Genomic DNA, 19,434 nt, shown 5'->3' on the forward strand with positions numbered 1-19,434 from the left:
CACCATCAGGGCCACAGGTCTTCCACACGGGGGACCCGCAGGAAGGGCCATAGTCCTGGAGGATGGTGCCCAAGAGAAGGGGTGTGGGGCTCTCTCGTTGCTCTTCAGCCCTGGCTCCCGTCTGAGGGCTGGTGGTAGGATACCCTGCCACAGAGCTTTGCTACTGTGGGGAATCCTCCTGGCTTACTTGTCAAGCCTTAGTGGCTGGTCATGTGTGCATCTGAAGCTGTGGGCCTTTGCTGATTGGAGGACAGATAGACAGATCTTGTCCTGTGTTTCACCGTTACGTGGCGGGCCTCAGACATCTCAATAGGCCCTGCTTCATTTCTGTCCCCAGGAAGTGAAGCAGACAGTGCATTCCATCCTGTTGGCCTGGGGTGACTGAATCCCATCAGTCCTCAGGACTGGGAGTCCCACCTCTTCATGTGAGCAGCCTGCTATGCCACAGAATCTTTAGGTTAAAGCATCGGCTCCAGACCCAAGGTCCATGGTACTGGGTTCACAGTACCTAGGTGGTCACAAGGCACCATGTAGGTCATCTGTGCCTGTGGTAAATGAGACTAAGACTCTGAGCTCTGAAAAGGCTACAGGGGAGCCAGGTAGGCAGCAGGATTGTTGGTGAGGAGGGTGGGGGTGGGGCTCTGAGGGGCAAGGAGGGATGCCTTTGTTTAGAAGCTGTTCTAGAAAAGGCGGCACCATTTTCAGAGCTCATGGGGGAAAGTAAGAATGTTCCTCATTCCTAGGGGATGGTTGTAGTGGGGTCAGCTCAGAAAGCCCCAATTTCAGTGATTTCAGACACCCAGGAGTGGTAGAGCACCGTTCCTGCTGGCCTCCCAGTTGGCCCCAAAGGAGATGGACTGGAGATGGGACCAGACATACTGTCGTCAGATTTCCCAGCTCCAGGGGCCATTGGGGAGGAAGATGGCAGGTTGGGGACTACATGGTTGCTCCTGGCAGCCCTACTACCAGGAGCTGTGGGTGGAGGGGCAGCTGGCCTCTCAGGAGGATGGGCTCTCTGGGTGGAAGGTACCCCTCGACTGGGCAACAAATTCCTCCGGGCTGGCAGAATGGTACCAGCCACTCTGTGGACTGGTGTGGACCGGAGGGCTGAGATGGGGTAAGCGGGAGAGGTGACATTGGGAAGGACGGGGCCAGGCACTCTTCCCAGAATAGCAAGTTGGCTGCTCAGGGAAGGCCACCCCGGACAGCTATGGAGGAAGGACCAGGGCCACACAGGGAAGGCCAGGGCACCAGTCGGTGTGGGTGAAGGCTCCATCTCAGCTGCATAGCTGTTGAGGTGGGAGAGAAGGCGAATCCGGACAGGGTCTGCATGGCTACTGGGTCCTTCCAGGACCCCCAAGTATCTGATGACCTCAGTGAGGCATTCCCGAAAGCCAATGCTCCGGAAGTCAACAGCCAGGGCTCGGGCATCAAAGAACCCTGTAAAGTAAAGTACCATGAGGGCATGCTAGGGAGAGAAGCACAGATACCCTGAGTGACCTGCGCCACTTATATAGCCTACAATGGCCCAGTGACCTTGGACGTGTCCCTTCACCTCTCTGAGCCCCAGTCTCCCACTATAAAGTACTAAAAACCCTTTTCTTAAAAATGTTGGACCTTCACCAATTTGTCTTCATAAAATATGTCATCAGTTCCTGAGATTTTGTTTTTGGGGGGAAGTTGCTGTGGAGAGACAGTTTTATCTGAATTTATCATTCCAGATAAATTCTGAATGCTGTGGAGAGACACCAACTGTCTGCATCACAAAATGTATTTTCTTCACACTTCATGATGAATGCAAAGACTATCTTGTGGCCCGCATAATTTCTCTAAGCAGACTCCTGTGAGAAGACAGTGAACATAGAAGATGTAGACTAACCCTGCCTACTGAACAGAGGCAGGCTTGAGGAGCACAGGGAATGCTGGCAGCTATCAGAGTAGAAGGCCACTTGGAGAAGAAGGCACAATTGTGTAGTGGTGAAGCCTTTAGAAGCGACCACAACTGGGTTCAAGGCATGGATCTGCCACTTAAACTAAGCACCTGGCCACGGATGTGCATTCCTAAGCCTCGGTTTCCTTAGCCTGGAAATGGGGAGACAACAGAAGCAGTGCCCACTGCTGTAGTATTTGCTGCTGCAGTGAGTAGAGAGGCGGAAATGAAATGGTCCTCGGAACCCCTCCATAAATGGACACACTTACACCACCGGCCCAGCTGCTGCTGCATCTGAGTTTCATCCTGCTGCTCAGAACACAGTTTGGGATGTACTGGCCCCATGCAGCTGCCATCAGGCAAGGTCTCTCTCTTGGCCTGATGTCTCTGATGGGCAAGCCAGGTGGACTATCTACACAGGCACCCACATCTCTACTGCCTCTACATACCTGCTCTTCTTTCAACGACCTTCTGGGTAAAGAAAGAGCGGCCAACACCAACTTCTGACTGTGACAGCAGATAGCTTGTCTTTGGTTCATGGCTGGGACTCTTGGAGGGAGACTGCTGAATGTAGGCAGTCTGGAGTGAAACTTGGCTGTGCTGTGTGATGGTGTGTGTGTCCCCTCACCTCTCTGTATTTGCTGTACTCTTTTTTTTTTTTAAACACACACACACACACACACACACACACACACACACACACACACACACACACACACACACACGGAGTTTGTTTTTTAAGACAGGGTTTCTCTCTGTGTAGCCCTGGCCGTCTAGGAACTTACTCTATAGACCAGGCTATAGCATGAATTCTCTTTGGTTTTAATAATAAAAACTCAGAGTCAGTTATCAGGGGGTGAAAGCTGAAACATCAGAGAAGCTGAGTGGCCAGTCATTAGAGAGTTCTTACCTCTACCAATGCTCAGACCAAAGGGACGATCCTGTCCTCAGACTGCTTGCTTCAGACTGCTGCCTCAGACTGTCATGAACTCCTGTCTCCTCCCATCTTATATTCCTCTCTCTGCCCAGCCATATCACTCCTGTCTCCACCTCCTTAGTGCTGGGATTAAAGGTGTATGCCACCACTGCCTGGCCTCTATGGCTAACTAGTGTGGCTAGCTTTGCACTCTGATTTTCAGGCAAGCTTTATTTGTTAGATCATAAACAAAATATCACTACACCAGGCTGGTCTTAAACTCAGAGTGCTGGGATTAAAGGCATGCACTACCATGGGCCAGTTGAAACAGTTATTTCTTTATATTACTTTGAGACCTGATCTAATGTTGTCCAGGTTGGCCCTCAACTCATTATGTAGTTAAGCTTCTGATCTTCTTATCTCCACACTCCACGTGCTAGGATTGCAGGCCTATGCCACCACACCTGGTTAATGCAATGCTAGGGAGTGAACCCCAGGCTTCGTGGATACTAGGCAAGCACTCTACCAACTGAGTTACATCCTCAGTCTCTTTTAATTAATTAGTTAACTTTTAGATAACCATTCAGGTAGTCCAAAGTGGCCTGGAACTCACTGTGTTGCCTACACTGATCTTGAACTCTCGATCCTCCAGCCTCCATTTCCAGAGAGCTGTGGTTACATGTGCACACCATTATACCTGGCTATGTTGTTCTTTTTAAACAAAAGTCTGCTGAGTTCTTATTACACACCTCTCTGTAGCATCTAATTTAATCCTTATAAACACCCTTTTACCATACCCACTTTATAGCTAAAGGAACTCAGGGGGCAGAGAGGATAAAGCCATTTGTCTTAAGTCACAAGGTTCAGAAGCAGCAGAGCCAGAATTCAAATCAGAAGCCTGAACTCCCAAACCACTCTCTGACCTCTCCATTAGCCTGAGTGGCGAGGACAGCCTGCCCTACCCCCTCCTTCCTGGTTCTTGTGAGAATGAATCGAGATAAGTGGAAACATTTTAAAGGGCTTCCCACATGCTAATCACCACTTTCCTTTTAATAGGATAACCATGAATATAATTTGAAGCATCTCCCCACTGAATGCCACCGTCAGGAATGCGTTCCTTTGGCAGACTTTTCAAAAGGAGTCTCGACGCTTGAATTATTGGGTAGGTCGGCAACTTGCAAATTCCTACAGTCCAATCCAGACTGGCTCTTTCGGGGAGACGACCCTGCAATGCTGCCTGTCCCCAGGTACCTCTGTGAAGCAGCACCGATTTGAACCACTTAAAATGCCACTGGTCTCTTCCAGAGTTGAAAGCAGTTCTTGAGCTTTACATCTTTGTAGTTAAGGTCTGTGGGGTGTGAAGGCTTCCCAATCTTGAGATCGCCAAACACACCTAGAAACTACCAGACAAGATTTCCATTCACCTGTGAGTCTTTTAAAAGTCATAGCCGCTCCATGATTTTAATGGAAGGCACTAGCAAAATGATGGAATGACTCGCCTCTTCCTATATAATCTGACACCTGGGCAGCACCCAGTGCTGCCCAGGAAACAACAGCAGTCTAGAAGCTTAGGCCAGTAGGCAGAGACACCAACAGGGTATCTGTGGCTAAACATCTCAGGCAGGTTCCTCCCTCGGTTTAGGTTAATTGAAGAGTGGGATTCTAGTGAAAGTTTGCTTATCCAAGCTACCTGATAACCAGGTTTTCTGTTGAGTCTTCTGGAAGCCTGTTGTACAGAACAACCCTCTAAGACTGGGAGAAGTCAAACGGAGGAAAGGGTTCCGAGACAATGGAAGAAGACGGGCAATTTGGTGTAGTGGCTCCTGCCTGCAATCTCAGAACGATAGAGGCTGAGGCAGGATGATTTATGAATTTGAGGGCAGCTTGAGCTACAGAGTGAGACCCTTTTCTCAGAACAAACACCAAAGTCGAACAAAACAAAAGAACAGAGAGGAGCTTGGCCAATGGTGGCTGGAATCTACTTCAGTCCTCCCACAGAAGAGCAATGACAACCTACTTTGACCACCAGTTTGAGCTCACTCCTTGATCCCCAGCCCCTGGGTCAAAGTATTTGCAATGTGAGTAACTCCCAAGAGGGTAGAGCATTGGTACCTGTGCCACCAGAAGCATGGAGCATCTTCAAGTGATCCACTGTCATCTGCAAGACCTCGGCTTTCTCCAGCTTGGAGGAGCCCTGTGGTATGGAAGGCAGAGGGTGCAGGCTGCAGGTGACTGCTGTTGCTCACTGTTCTCCTGTCCCCAGCAGCATTCACTGCCTGGGCTTCCTCCCTGCCCTTCCACCCTTGTCCTCCCACGCCCTGACCACTTGGGCTGCTACTTTGTCCAAGCTCTCCGGGTCTGAAAGGGGCTCGCATCTCAGTCTGGCCCTCTGCATCACGGCTAAGGTTCCATCCTAAAATCCCTCCCTGACTCGACTGCCTTGATTGAATCCTCTTTAGTCTCCTTGCCTCTTAGGTGCCCCTCTCCTAAAATGTCCTCAGTGAATATAGGCCCGCCCTCTCTCAGGAGACTCCTCCATCTCCAAGCCCATCACCTTCACCAGACGGCTATCATCCACCTCGACTGCCCCATAGACCCGCTACCCTGGGATCCAACTCCAGCTTCCCTGAGTCCTAGCCCATCATTGGAGCCCAAAGAGCTTGCTCTTCCTCTGTTCTCTCTTGGGAAATGTTCCCAAACCTCTAGGGAACCTTGGCTCCCATGGGAAACCTGAGGGTCGGACTCTCCATGTCAGTCCCTTAAATACAGACACTAAATCTAGTTCATTGCTGGCTCTGAGAAGGTTTTAATGAGCATCTGTGGAATGGCTGACTTGTACTTACTGGCCTAATGGAAGGCAGATGACATGTGACCTGAGCCTTGAGCATAGGGCAGTTTGATTCAATCATTTGTCTTTCCACTGCAGTCACCCCCTGTCCCCATGTTCAACAATAGGTGCTCACTTTCTGAGTGGCCTGTTTTACTTTCAAAGAGTTCTAGAAATGTCAGGGGACATGTGATACAGCTACACGCTCTTTCTGCTCAGATATGTATTAACCATGTAATGCAGTGGATAGATATGACATGGCATCTCTGTCTTTTACTTCTTTGTGTGTAATGTGCAGAATAATCCCTGCCTCTCAGGAACACTTTTAGGACTTAATCCAAAGGAACACATCAGGTATAAAGCCACCATACCCAAGACACTTTGCTAAGTATAATCATCTATTCCCCTTGTCCCATGGCCAGTGACAACTATGCATACTTGTGTGTGTGTGTGTGTGCACATGTGTGTGGCATATGCACACTTGTATATGTGCATGTCTGTGTGGTACCCATGTATGGTGGTACCCATGTGGAAGCCAGGAGATAACACACAGAGTATGGTCCTTTATTGCTCTCCATCTTCTTTTTTCTTAGATTTTTAAATTGTTTCTATGTAGCATGTGTATCTGTGTGAATGTATGTTCAGGTGTGTGCAGGTGCCTACAAAGGCCAGAAGACATCATCAGATCTCCTGGAGTTGGGATTATATGCAGTTGTGAGCTGCAGGCTGGGATGAGCTCTAGTCCTCTGGAGAGCAGCATGTGCTTTTAATTGCTGGATCACCTCTCCAGCCCTACATTTTAAAAAGCGTGTGTGTGTGTGTGTGTGTGTGTGTGTGTGTGTGTGTGTGTGTGTGTGTGTGTGTGAGAGAGAGAGAGAGAGAGAGAGAGAGAGAGACCCTCACTTGCGCACGCGTAAGTCAGAGGACAGCTTGGTGGAGTCCTTTCTCTCTTTCCACAATGTGAGACACAGACTGAACTCAAGTCCTCACTGTCCCAGCTCCTAGAATCTGCCTGTCTCTCTGCCTCCCAATGCTGATGCTACAGGTGTGCACAGCTGTGTCTGGCTTTTATAGGTCTGCTGTGGATTTAAACTCAGATCTTCAACAATTGCTCATACCCTCTGTGCCATCTTCCCAGACCCCAGTGACAGCTATTTATAAATGATCATAGCTCTGCCAGCAGTAGGAGACACCCTGCCTTTTGCCCAATCAGCAGTGTCATATACCTGTTTCTCAAAGGCTGTGGGCACCAGGCGACGCAATTCGGAAAGGCTGCTGTTGATTCGGTCTCGGCGCCGTTTTTCTATGATCTGAAAATGGTGACAAGAGGTTCCCTGTAGGCATTTCATCACACTTTCCAGTGTTCCCTGATGGACACTGACTCATATTTTCCCTCAAGATTTTTTTCCTGGGCAGTGAATCTATTCTTTATTTATGGAGGACAAGAATGAAAATTCAGAATGACAATAATTTGCTTAATGCCACACAGTAAAAGCACAGAGCTGAGACTGGCACTCAGGCCTCTTGTCCTGGTCTGTAGGGATGATAGTCACCATAGGTAAAGCAGGACACTGCCTATCACAATGGGGACACCAGCCTCAGCACTGGTATAAACCTGGGGGGCCTTGCTGGGCCAGATTAGCCCTCCAGTTTCTGGATCATGAGAACACCTGAAGAATTCTGGGTCTTGCTCTTTCCACACTATCTCTGTCTTCTCCACAATTCTGTTGACAGAATCCTCATAGCTGTATAGATATAACTCATCACTTTGTTTTTCGAGACAGGGTTTCTCTGTGAAACAGTCCTGGCTGTCCTGGAACTTACTCTGTAGACCAGGCTGGTCTTGAACTCACAGAGATCTGCCTGCTTCTACCTCCCGAGTGTTGGGATTAAAGGTGTGTGCCACCACCGCTCAGCTAATCCATCACCTTTTAGAGACAGAACACGAGGTAGGGAAAAATGATTCGCCTACGTCTTCTGATGAGTGAGTGAATGACTGGCTCCTGCCAGATCCCAGGCCTCTGGATCCCCAGAAAGAGGTGGGGTGGGATAAGATGGAGAGCTGCTAGCAAGGGGCTCCCCTTTGCACCTCCCTGCTTAACACAAAGAGGAAAAGAATGTTCTGGGTTCCGAGGAAAGAGGGTAGAGGGTAGACTACAACAAAAGTATTAGTGGCTTACTGTCAGGGGCCCATCAGAGTTTATGGGAATGCACTGAGTCTTCAGAACAACCCTTTGTTTTGACTAGGGATGTAGCTCTGTCGGTAGCATGCTTGCCTCTAGCATATATGAGGCCTCAACTAAATCCTCAGTACTGCAACAACCAGGTGTGGTGGTGTATGCCTATAACCCCAGCATTTGGGAAGCTAAGAGACCAGGAATAGGAGTTCAAGAGCATCTTCAATTGCATAGTGTATTTGAAAAGCAAACAACAAATCAGTCTTTTGAGGTAGGTGCTATCTGTCACTCAAAGGAAGAAGCAAGACATTGGAGGGGAGGTAGCATGCCCTGTCACCAGGATCACAATTGGCAGAGCTTGGGTTTGAACCTATCCAATCAGCTGGGATGATGGGCAAGGCCTCTTTGGATTTTGTGCATACCCCTGCCTGACTGGGCTCCTCAAAAGCTGTTGCTCACTCACCCCTCTGCGCTTCTTCCGGGCTTGCATCTGAGAAGGACTGGGGGTGGTCAGCGGTCTGGCCATCTGGCTGCAGAGGAAGAGAAAGGCTAGTTTCTCAGAGCTGAGGGATCATCTCCCTGGCCTAGGCTGACCTGGGAGACCCAGCTGGCAGCAGTCGGGACCGGGGTGCATTGGGGTGGGGTGGAGCTCCCAGGTGGCCATAGTCCTCAGACCAAGAAGGGGCATAGGGCATGCAGAGGGGTCGTGTGCTCTCCTTTCTTCCTGGAGACCCATTTCTCTGGGCACAAGTCCTCTGTGCTCTCCTAGCTTCCTGCGTGTCACTCTCCAGCGGATGCGGGTAGGTCGCCTAGCCCCTGCCCCTGCGGGCGGGCGGCCGACCGTCGGGGATCCGCGAACCGAGATGCTCCCTCTCTGGTCCTGCAACCCGATCCCGGGGGCGGGCTGACTGAGGGCGCGGGCCAGCGGCGGCCGGGCCGAGCAGGGAGGGTTGGATTTCAGAGCTAGCCGCTGGGAAGGAGCGTGGAAAGCACAGATGCCGCCGCTTCCCACGGGCCCGAGCGCCGCCGCCCGCCCTCCGCCCGGCCCGCAGCTGCCGCCTCCTCCCACGCGGCGCGGCCGGGGGCGAGGCGGAGGCGGCATCTGGGTCACAGGCTTGGGGACAGTGCTCTGGCCTCCCAGAAGGCAAGGGTTGGGAATCCTCGCCCTACCCGCCCATGCCTGTGCTTTCCTCTGAAACCCAGGCTGGATGACGGATGGATGTTTGCTCCAACACCAATAGTTGTATTACAAAGACTTAGCAGAGGGGTTTCCTGCCCAGATATTGATCAGAGTAATCACCCCAACTGCTTTCCCTCTGGATGGCTTTTTGCTTCAGCTATCCTCTCAGAAGGCAGAGGTTCACTGGAGAGCATCAAGGACCCAACCCTACTGATGCTACGCTCCACAGCCTTGGGCAAGGTGCTGCCCCTGCCATTTTGGAATGACAACAAACATCTCAACAGGAGCGCATGAGCTTGCCCAGCACCTGCTTCTTGTCTACCTAGGGTCTCCATCTCAGCAAAGGTCACTCCCAGCTTCTAGTTCTCTGGCACTTTCTTTGATTCTGCCTTTGTCTTCACTTTAAGTGGTCAAAACCTGCCTATACTGTGTCCAGATAGTTTCATGTCTCCTTTCTTGGTCTCCATGGCCCTCTATGTCTCTCACCCGCAGGCTTACAAGAAGAGCCGTCCCTCGGGTCTTACTGCACATTTTCCCCCTGTCGTTACCAGCAGAGCTACCATTTAAATGCAGACTTGATCTTGGCCCTCTTAGGTCTTCTCTTAAAAACTTCTCAATGCTATTAAGACCCCAAAGCATAATTCTTTGGCTGGTCTAACTGGTTGCTGTCACCTCTTAGATCCAATTGTCACGAGCTCTGCATGTTCCTATCTGAATGCACTAACTCACCTACATTTGCATATGTGTTCTGTATTTAGAAGTCTCTGGTCCAGTCCATCTCCTCACCATAGCCTAAAGACTTCAACCAACCTTCAGATCATCACTCATCATCTCTTTTAGGAGCCCTCCCCCCTTTCTAAAAAATTCCTAGTCTGCTGCATGTCCCTTGCTGTTCACTCTCCCAGACTCCTGCATACACAACATTTAGGCTGTCTTATTCTTGTGAAATCATTTGATTAGCACCCATGTCTCCAACAGACAGGTCCATGAGGCTACAAGGCTGTCTGTTTCACTCATTGTTACAGCTCGGGCCCTCAAGAATCATGGGATGCAGCAGATCTCATGGTGGGATTTCTTACCCCCACCCTTACTTTAGTGTCACAGAGAATGTAAATATGAACGCCATAGAAATATGCCTTCTGGCTGGGCGTTGTTGGCTCAAGCCTTTAATCCTAGCACTCGGGAGGCAGAGGCAGGCGGATCTCTGTGAGTTCGAGGCCAGCCTGGTCTCTAGAGTGATTGCCAGGATAGGCTCCAAAGCTACACAGAGAAACCCTGTCTTGAAAAACCAATAAATAAATAAAAAGAAAGAAAGAAAGAAAGAAAGAAAGAAAGAAAGAAAAGAAAAAAGAAATCTGCTTCTGGCATATGCAGCTCACCAGGAGGGTCTCAGCCCATGGGACTCTCCTGGTGGCATGTGAGGTTGGATCATTCTCAGTACCTCACAGAAAGGCAGCTTCAGGAGAGACTAGATAGTACATTGCCTTAGGCTTGTTCCAGCCACATCTGGAAAAAACAAAAAACAAACAACAATAACAACAACAAAAAACGTATCTATCATCGTCACATCTGGACAAACAGAGCTGCTAAGAGGCCTGTGAAAGCTCCTGGGAGGCCCAGCCCTGTGAGCCAGGGCCTGAGATCTGTAGGGCACTTTGTTTACAAAGCTTCCCTGGTTCACTGGGGACAAGCTCTAAGAGCCAAGGTACATAAGAAATACAGCCTTTGTCTCGCTGGCGGGATAAAGCGTCTCTCTGGGTATTGGGTTAGCTTTGTGCACGTCACTGCCTCACAGACTGATCCCTCCTCAGGGACTGTCTGTCAGAGGTTGACACAGCAACACCCAGCTTCAGAGCCAAGTGCACTGTCCCACCTTTCCCCAGTCTCCTGGTCAATTCCCCTTGCCACCTGATCTGCCCCTCCTTCCGAATTTCCCAGGCAAATCTCACCTCACAGTTTGCTTAGCATCACTGTCAACTATCTCTCTCCTCTGGGTTTTATAAAAATCCATTTTCCAGATGAGGATGCTGAGCCTCAGGGAGCCAAAGTGGCTTGGCCAGCCTGCACAGCTGCTAAGGAGCAAAGCAGCATGGGAACCTATCTTCTGGCTCCCGAGTCAGCATTGTTTTCCTTCTTAAGTCTGACTTCCTGTCTGTCTGACTAGTGCTCCAATCCCCTTATCCTTAAGGCTCTCAGCCAGAGCTCACCACAGTCTGGGATCTGGCCCTGGCAGTGGGAGGAGTGCTCAGAGCCTCTCCTTTGAGAGTCTAGCAGATCTTCATGGACCCAGAGAGGACGTAGTGAGTGCCAGTATCTCCATGGGCTTCCTGCAGCCCCTAGACAGGATTCCAGGGCAGTCTCTTCAGGTGCTGTGGCTTTCTAAGTGAGCTGCCTGCTAGTCCTGAACACCAGTCCCAACTCCACCTGAGAACTCCCCTGTGTGGGACCTTTGGAGGTAACTCCATTCATTTTATATCAAGCAAAGGCAGCATTTCAACAGTGCTCTAAATGATGGACAGTCACCCAGAGAGGGAAAGGACCTTTGACCAGCCACACAGCGGTAAAAGGAAAATCCAGGATCCTGAGTTACATCGTGTGTGTGTGTGTGTGTGTGTGTGTGTGTGTGTGTGTGTGTGTGTGTTTTACCTGCATGTATGTCTGTGCAAGAAGAATGCACCAGATCCCCAGGAACATCGGTTGCAGGCAGTTGTTAGCCACCAAGACAGTGCTGAGAGTCAAACCTGGAAGAGCAGCCTATGCTCTACACCTACTGAGCCATGTCTCCAGCCCCACATCTACTGGCTTTTAGTTCAATACTCTTGCCAGTGCATTCCAAACGAGCATCATCCTAACATGTCTCCCTCGTAGCCTGCACTTTCAGTTCTAGATAGCAGTACATAGCCATTTATTTCATAGGTTGCATAATAGACCTTGGGAAAAGCAACCATTTTAGGATGAGGGATGTGACAGATAGAATTGAGAATGCCCCATAATGCAGCCTGTAGACTTCTAGTTTTTCCATTAAACCTTGCTGCCTCGTGAATGTGGCATCCTCCCTACAATGTGACAACGTTCATTGGAAATTACCTGTGCCAAAGCAAGAAACTGTGTGCTATAATGTAGCTACAACCTCATCCAAGTCTCACTCACACTCAGAGGCAGATATTTACACATTCATTTTAAAATAAACAAATAAATAAATAAATAAGAAAGAATAGCCTTTAATCCCAGAAATCAGGAGGCAGAGGCAGGTGGATCTCTGTGAGTTCGAAGCCAGTCTGGTCTACAGACAGGCTTCAAAGCAATACAGAGAAACTCTGTCTCGAAACCGCCCCCCCCCAAAAGTCAGTTCAGGAAAGAGTAAAGTCACTTATACAAGGAAATGAAATGGTGGGGAGGGTCAAACTAAGTTCTCTCTGATTTCAAAGACTACCATGTGCCTTATATCATAAAGGAACAGCCCAGAGACCCTGACTTTGAGTCTGACATGTGGGAGGCGCTCATGAAATATTTGAAGATGGGTAAAGGAGAGGCTGGATTCTGTGTGGATCCATATTGTCTCAGGGGGCCAAAGTTCACATAAGAGCTCTGTGGGTGATTCCCACTGATGGAGCAGGTTGCTACCACCAGGCAGATGTCCTTGGTGACATCAGAACACACCCTACCCCTTTGGTCTCAGGTCTCTGAATGTGAGGGATGTGTGTACTGCCTCTGACCCCCAGAGTCTGGCTGCCCCAGCCTGTGGCCCCTGCCACTGTTTATCTGGCTTTCTTTGTACATGAAGCTCTTCTTCCCTGAGAATTCCCCGAGGGCAGAGGCTGAGCAGGATACATCTGGGCTCTGATGCCCAGCCCAGGGTCTAGGCCACAGCAGGCATCGTTCAGTGGTCTCTGAATTGAAGCATTTATGTCTGCTGGGGGGAGGGCCCTTTGGAAAGTGCTACAAAGAGACATCTTATAAGTCAGTCTGCCAGATGTCCAGCTGCCTTCCCTCCTTGGAGGGGTCTGGTCTTCTGGAACAGTCTCTAACAATGAGCTCTGGCTAAAATGACAAAAAAGATATAGAGGGGGAAAAACCTGCAGTGACCTTTTACACCTTAGCCCCAGTACTGCCACCATCAGGAAGCCATTCTCATCAGCCCTGGCTGAGTGGCCTCTCCCCACTTAGGGGTCCTCAAAGCTGACATGCTTCCATCCAATCCAGAATCTCTGTAGCTGTTGGTGGTTACTGCCCAGGCTGTATACTCATGAAGGATAGAAGCCGGCTCTGGCCCATTTCAGCTGTCTGGCATCAACTCTGTACACTGGTCCTTGAAGACCCAATGACACTGAGTTTGAGATCTTTTTTTCTCCATCACCATGCACTGCTGGTTCCCTCCCTATCAGCAGGCACTGGCTTTGAGAATTATTTCTATAAATAGAAGTTTCTGCTAAGTAATTTTTAAAGAGTTGACATAAGGAACTATATTATACAACCCCTCCCCTAACATGCAAGGAGAGAGAGAGAGAGAGAATAGCTCCTTTGGTTTTTTGAGATAGGGTCTATCTCAAAAATGGCTCTACTACTCATAAAGATCTCATAAAGCCTGCCTCTGCCCCACGAAGTGCTAGAGTTAAAGGCATGTGTCCTCATCTGGCCATAGCCTCTTTTTAAAAAATGCTATGTATGTGTGTGCTATGTGTACCAGGGCATAGATATGGTGGTCAGAGACAAGGCTTAGAAGTCCAAGAGAGATGATCTACCTCAGTAGCTCTTTCTTTCCCTTCCATTCTCATCCTTTTCCCAGTGTGGAAACAGGCCCAGGCAGAGAAACCAAAGGCTCAAAACTGCCTGGTGATAGGGTACTTGGCCAGCATACACCAGGCTCTGGATCCAATCCCTAGCACTGAATAAAAGGAAAGGAGGAGGAGGGAGAGGGGGAGAGGAGAGCAGAAAGGGAGAGAAAGGCAGAAAGTATGGTGACTTGGTGGCAGATGTGGGCTGGGTGGCAAGGGCTTGAAGACTCTTTCAGAGTGTGAGCCTGACACCAAGCATTCACCATGCGCTTCTGCTAATCCTTGACATACTTTCTTCCTCTTGATTTTTACTAGCACTATGGACCTGACTTTATTCTTTATTCCCATTTTACAGATCAGAAAACTGAAGCTTATGGAGTCACAGAGCTGGGAACTATACAAGTTAAGATTATTTAACAAAAGTGCAACAACACTGGCAATTTGGGTGGTTTGGTGGAAGGGGCACTGGGATTGGAGTCAAGGCTCTTCCAATTGTTTTTTTGTTTTGTTTTGTTTTGTTTTGTTTTCTTTTCAGTACCTAAACCCAATTCCAGCGTTCAGTGTACTCAAAGGGAGAAACATTCCCCCCATCCTTTTGTGTACCATGTGAAAACTGCTCCCAAAGAAGGGTAAAATCGGGGAAGTACAGATGTCTTCATAGTAAATAGATTAGGGGCAAGGGAATGCAGAACCTATGCCAATGAAGTTTTCCTAAGGTCTGCAGGAACTTTCCTGGGAATAGCCAAAAGGCATAATACTCCCCTCCCAGCTGAACGCTCCTTCCATCCCAGCGTCCTGAACCCTAGCTGACCCAGAGTACCCAGAAATCTGCAGCACTGGATGCTGCACACACACCCGCACCCTGCCTGACACCTGTGTTCTGCTGTGCACACCTGAGTGTGTTGGACTCTCTCTCACCCTCGACAGCCTCAGCCCCACCCTCTCTTACCTGAGGTCGCTCTCCCGACCCACGTCAATGGGTCCGTCAGACTCGCCATCGGAGCCACTGGGCGCCCTGGGCCGCTTCATGGCGAGAGCTGGCTGCGGGGTCTCAGTCCTGCGATTCTTGGAGTTGGTCGTTGGGCCCCGCCCCGGCCCCGCCCCGCCTCCAGAGCCGACACCGCCCTTTCCCAGGGCCCTTGCCTGCACAGCAGCCCGGGGCGCCCCGGCGCCCCCTCGCCCCCGCGGTGACGCGCCACCGAACCGTGGGAAGGCCCTGGGCGGTCACCGCCCCCACCGGCCACTGGGAGGTCCGGCTCCGCTCCACCGGCGCTGCCTGGACTGGCGCGCTGGGTGGCCTTGGGCAGGTGCCCTGGGAGGCCCCACGGGGGAAGCCCAGACTCCGGATCTGTCCCTAGTTATGTGCGACAGGCTTCGCTCTGCAATGCCTCAGCTTTGGCAGGGACAGACCTGCATCTTCCTGCTTCATGTGGTCCAGGACGGGCAGATAGGTTTGGAAAGGTTATTGGGGGTGCCTGTGACCTCTTGGACAGTAATTCCTCAGCCATTCCTTCCGTAGAGAACCAAAGTAAGTGGGTGGGAGGGCGCTGTGGGATGTTCAGAACTTCGAAGGCCTGTGGTGAACCCCAAAAAGGATGGCTGCTGCCGGTCAGCTGAGAAGGCTGGTCTCAGGCAAAGGCTGTTTTGAGAGGAGGGAAGACTGGGTCTCATAGAGCCTAGACTGGCCTTGAACTTGTGTAGCAGAGGAAGATCGGGGAACTATACTGCTCCTTCTGTCCTCACATCCCCAGTGCATTACAAGATCTCTGAGGTACTGCCTTGTAGGAGAGAGTGCAGGAAGGGAGAAGGTAGGTAGGGTGTGGTGGTTGGTGGAGTGTCCCTGGGAGTCAGTTACCAGTGCACTTAATGACAGAGCTGTCCTGGCAGACTTCAGGGAGAGAGGAAAGGAGCCTTGGGCTTCTCCATCTGGGGGAGCCTGTCTGACAACAAAGTCAGTGAGAGTTCCAGTCCCTGTCCTGAGAGAGGAGATTCAGCTGCCATCTGCCAGTGTCTCAGAGAAGCCCCCATTGTGCAGAGGGAAGCCGAAGGCAAATCCTCCAAGGTGAACTTCTTGCAGGGTAGGTGGGGAGATGGTAGAGGTTGGTATGGCGGTGGGTGGGACATCAGACAAGTCCCTTACCTTTGTCCTGCTCACTGGGATAGGCGCAGAAGAAAGCAAGCTTTTGGTGTAGGAAAGCGGGGTTTGTCATCAGAAGCCATCTGCACACCCCGCCCCCTGGAGACAGGGTTTCTTTATGTAGCCTTGGCTGACCTGGATGGAACTCACTTTGTAGATCAGGTTGGCCTCGAACTCACAGAGATCTGTCGGCATCTGCCTCCTGAGTGCTGGGATTAAAGGCGTGCGCCATCACTGCTGCACTTTCAATCCATAGTAACATCTGCTTGCTTGCATTCACTTCCTAATGGGAAAGAACAGGCCTCTTGCCCTACAGACCCCCATACAACCACTTGGCCAAGTACAGAAACTCATGCACACAGATAGAAAGAAGAACAGACACCGCCTGGCATAAGCAGCCAATATCAGGAAGCCCTGCTGGCCATCCCAATCCCACGAACCAACTCCACTGTTGCAAATGGTCTCACACAATTTCTGTGGGCAGGTGCCAAAGCAATGGAAACCTCAACCAGCATGGAGGTTGCCCAGCCCACGCACTATGCATTTCCTAGAAAGGCAGATAGATATTTGCTCCATGTAGTTGGCTGAGATAGCAAGGGTTGGCTACGATGGGCATGTTCACAAGAGATGTCCCCGGTCCTCAAAATTAACTGCACAGTTAAACAGGGAGTGTGGGGTTTGGAAAAGAGATCTAAATTTGGAAGTCATTAGATAATAGATGGCTTTTAAAGCTATGGGGGTGGACGGATGGATGGAGAGGAGGAGCCTATTGCTTCCTGTTTGGTGAGTACTTGTCACAGTACCAGGAAAGTTCCTAAATGTTCTGTAAGTTCTAATTCATCTAACCCTCAACTGACCGATTAATACTATTGATTATTTCCTCACCGTTATACATGAGAGGACAGGGCCGGGTGTTGGTGGTGCACGCCTTTAGTCCCAACACTCGGGAGGCAGAGGCAGGCGGATCTCTTTGAGTTCGAGACCAGCCTGGTCTACAAGAGCTAGTTCCAGGACAGTCTCCAAAGCCACAGAGAAACCCTGTCTCGAAAAACCAAAACAACAACAGCAACAAAACCAAACAAATGAGAGGGCTGAGGCGGAGTAACTCAGCCTATGGCCAACAGGCAGAGGAAGAAGAGCTTGGATTTCACAAGGCAATTTGATTTTAGAGGCAAATAACCAGGCTTTATTATCTCACAGAGCTCTCAGACATTAGGCTATGCAACCGAGCTTACTTCTGTGCCATCAATGCAGTGGCCTTGAGCCACACACAGCAATGAGGAACTTGAGGCAGGAATGGCTTGGATTTCAGAGTGCACCACAACAGAATTTTTAAAATTACACCTATTTATTTATTTTGTGTTGCATGTACCTATGTGTGTACACATGTGCGCTGTGCCTGTGGAGATGAGAAGACAGATTATAGGAGTTCGTTTTCTCCTTCCACCATGTAGGTCCTAGGGTTTCAACTCAGGTTGTCAGATTTGGTGGCAAGCACCTTTACCTGCTGAGCCATCTCTGCAGACCAGAAATATTTTTTTTGAAATTAAAAAAATACATACATACACATATACATAATACATACAAAATCCAACTGTTTTCTCTCCTCCTTTCCCCTCCTGACCTTTCAAGTCTTTTGTCTTCTTATGTCAGTGTGTACTCCTGGCTGATGTTGAACTCAAGAGCCTCTTGCCGCGGCCTCTAGAGAGCCAAGCTTATAGGTGTGAGCCATTACACCTGACTTTTTTTTTTTACCTCCACTGTGGACTACTAGAGCATCTTTAATTGTATGTGCCCCTCCTGCAATGCTCTTACTGGCTAGTGCTAACTCAGCACAGGCCTGTTCAACCTTCATACTACTAATAGTCCAGGCTGGCTAACTGGTGCACAGGGCTACTCTGGGACCTGTAGAATGTTAAATATTATTCGCTTCCCACAAGATGCAAGTAGTACTTTCCAGAAAATATGCAGAGAATACCAAATGGGAGAGTCACCCCCCGGCTGAGGAGCACCGATCAAAGAAACTCCATACAGGCATGTCCAACCTGCAGATCATGGCCACTTATCCCAGCACAAAATTGAAAGCTCACTTACAACACTGGATTTCTTTACATGTTTAAAGAAAACCTTTATTGGTGGCGCACACCTTTAATCCCAACACTCGGGAGGCAGAGGCAGGCAGATCACTGTGAGTTCGAGACCAGCCTGGTCTACAAGAGCTAGTTCCAGAACAGCCTCCAAAGCCACAGAGAAACCCTGTCTCGAAAAACCAAAAAAAAGAAAACCTTTATTGCACAGTCCTTTGTGGTGATGTATTATGATTTATTAAAGCAATAGGGGTCAGTAGGAGGTAGCACACACCTTTAATCCCAGGATTCAGGCGATAAAGGCAAATGGATCTCTCTGAGTTCAAGGCCATCCAGAGATACATTGGAGTGAATCAGTCTAAGAGAATTAGAGCTCACACCTTTAATCCCAGGATTCATGAGAGGTATATAAGACAGGAGCAAGGTCTCAGTATCAGGCATTAATTCTCCACCACACTGTAGATAGGGAGGCTCAGCATCAATTATTCATTGAAGTCTCAGGATTCTCTGGCCACACTGAGGAGAGGCTTCAGTCTGAGGTTTGGTGGAGTCAGGATCAGCCCTTTCAGTCTAAGGTAGCGGTGAGAACTAGTGGCCAGCTGCTTTGCTTTTCTGCTAATCAGCTTGGAGTTTGAACCTCAACATCTGTCTCTGGGTCTTCTATTATTTGTGTTACAGTTCTTGAGTATGAACTTTGTGGTTGGCAGTGTCGTGTGGCAATGTAAAAGGCTGAACACACCTGAGAGGTCCTGGAGAAGAGTCACCAGAGCAGGTTGCAAGCAAGCAGCCCCGGGAGGGGAGGATGCTCAGAAGGCTGGGAGAGCTAAGAAGGCTCACAACCGAGAGGGCTGCCAGGACTCGGTTGTGATCCTTTTTTGGTTTTGTTTTGTTTTTTGAGACAGGGGTTCTCTGTGTAACAGCTCTGGCTGTCCTGGAATGTGCTTTTTAGACCAGTCTGGTCTTGAAGGCACAGAGATCCACTGCCCAGAGGCTGTGATACTTTAAAATGTAATCAGAGTGCACCACCTTCCTCTCAGTATCTCCACAGGCTTCTCATCACATCATAAACTAAATGCTAGCTGCTTTCCATGCTTCTACATGGGGTATGTGTATAATTTATCATTTAACCCTCAGCATCTTTAAGATTGAAGGGATGCAGAACTTGTATTTATTCCAGAACTTTCCAGGGAACACCAGAAGTATGGCCACCTAGTTAGTACTTGCCCTGACTCTCTCTCTAGCTTTATGGAGTGGCGCTATTAGGAGGTGTGGTCTTGTTGAAGTAGCTGTAGCCTTGTTGAAGGAAGTGTGTCACTGCTTGGAGTGGGCTTTGAGGTCTCTTTTGCTTAAGTTTCACTCAGTGTCACAGTCCACTTCCTGTGGCCTTCTGATCAAGACATAGCCA

The 19,434-nt window shown here is 49.6% G+C and overlaps 1 protein-coding gene across 1 annotated transcript; it reads right to left on the reverse strand.

Annotated features, from left to right (window-relative positions):
- Window positions 1-766: 766 nt before the first annotated feature.
- On the reverse strand, window positions 767-14,834 carry Heyl (hes related family bHLH transcription factor with YRPW motif like). Its single transcript, XM_027399183.2, has 5 exons — window positions 14,755-14,834; window positions 8,314-8,380; window positions 6,900-6,983; window positions 4,959-5,040; window positions 767-1,440 (listed from the first exon to the last, which is right to left on the reverse strand). Exons 1-5 carry the CDS (start codon window positions 14,832-14,834, stop codon window positions 767-769), a joined length of 987 nt encoding a protein of 328 aa, XP_027254984.1.
- Between the last annotated feature and the right edge of the window lie 4,600 nt (window positions 14,835-19,434).

This window comes from Cricetulus griseus, chromosome 2, assembly GCF_003668045.3.
Source record: "Cricetulus griseus strain 17A/GY chromosome 2, alternate assembly CriGri-PICRH-1.0, whole genome shotgun sequence".
Classification (NCBI taxonomy): Eukaryota; Metazoa; Chordata; class Mammalia; order Rodentia; family Cricetidae; genus Cricetulus; species Cricetulus griseus.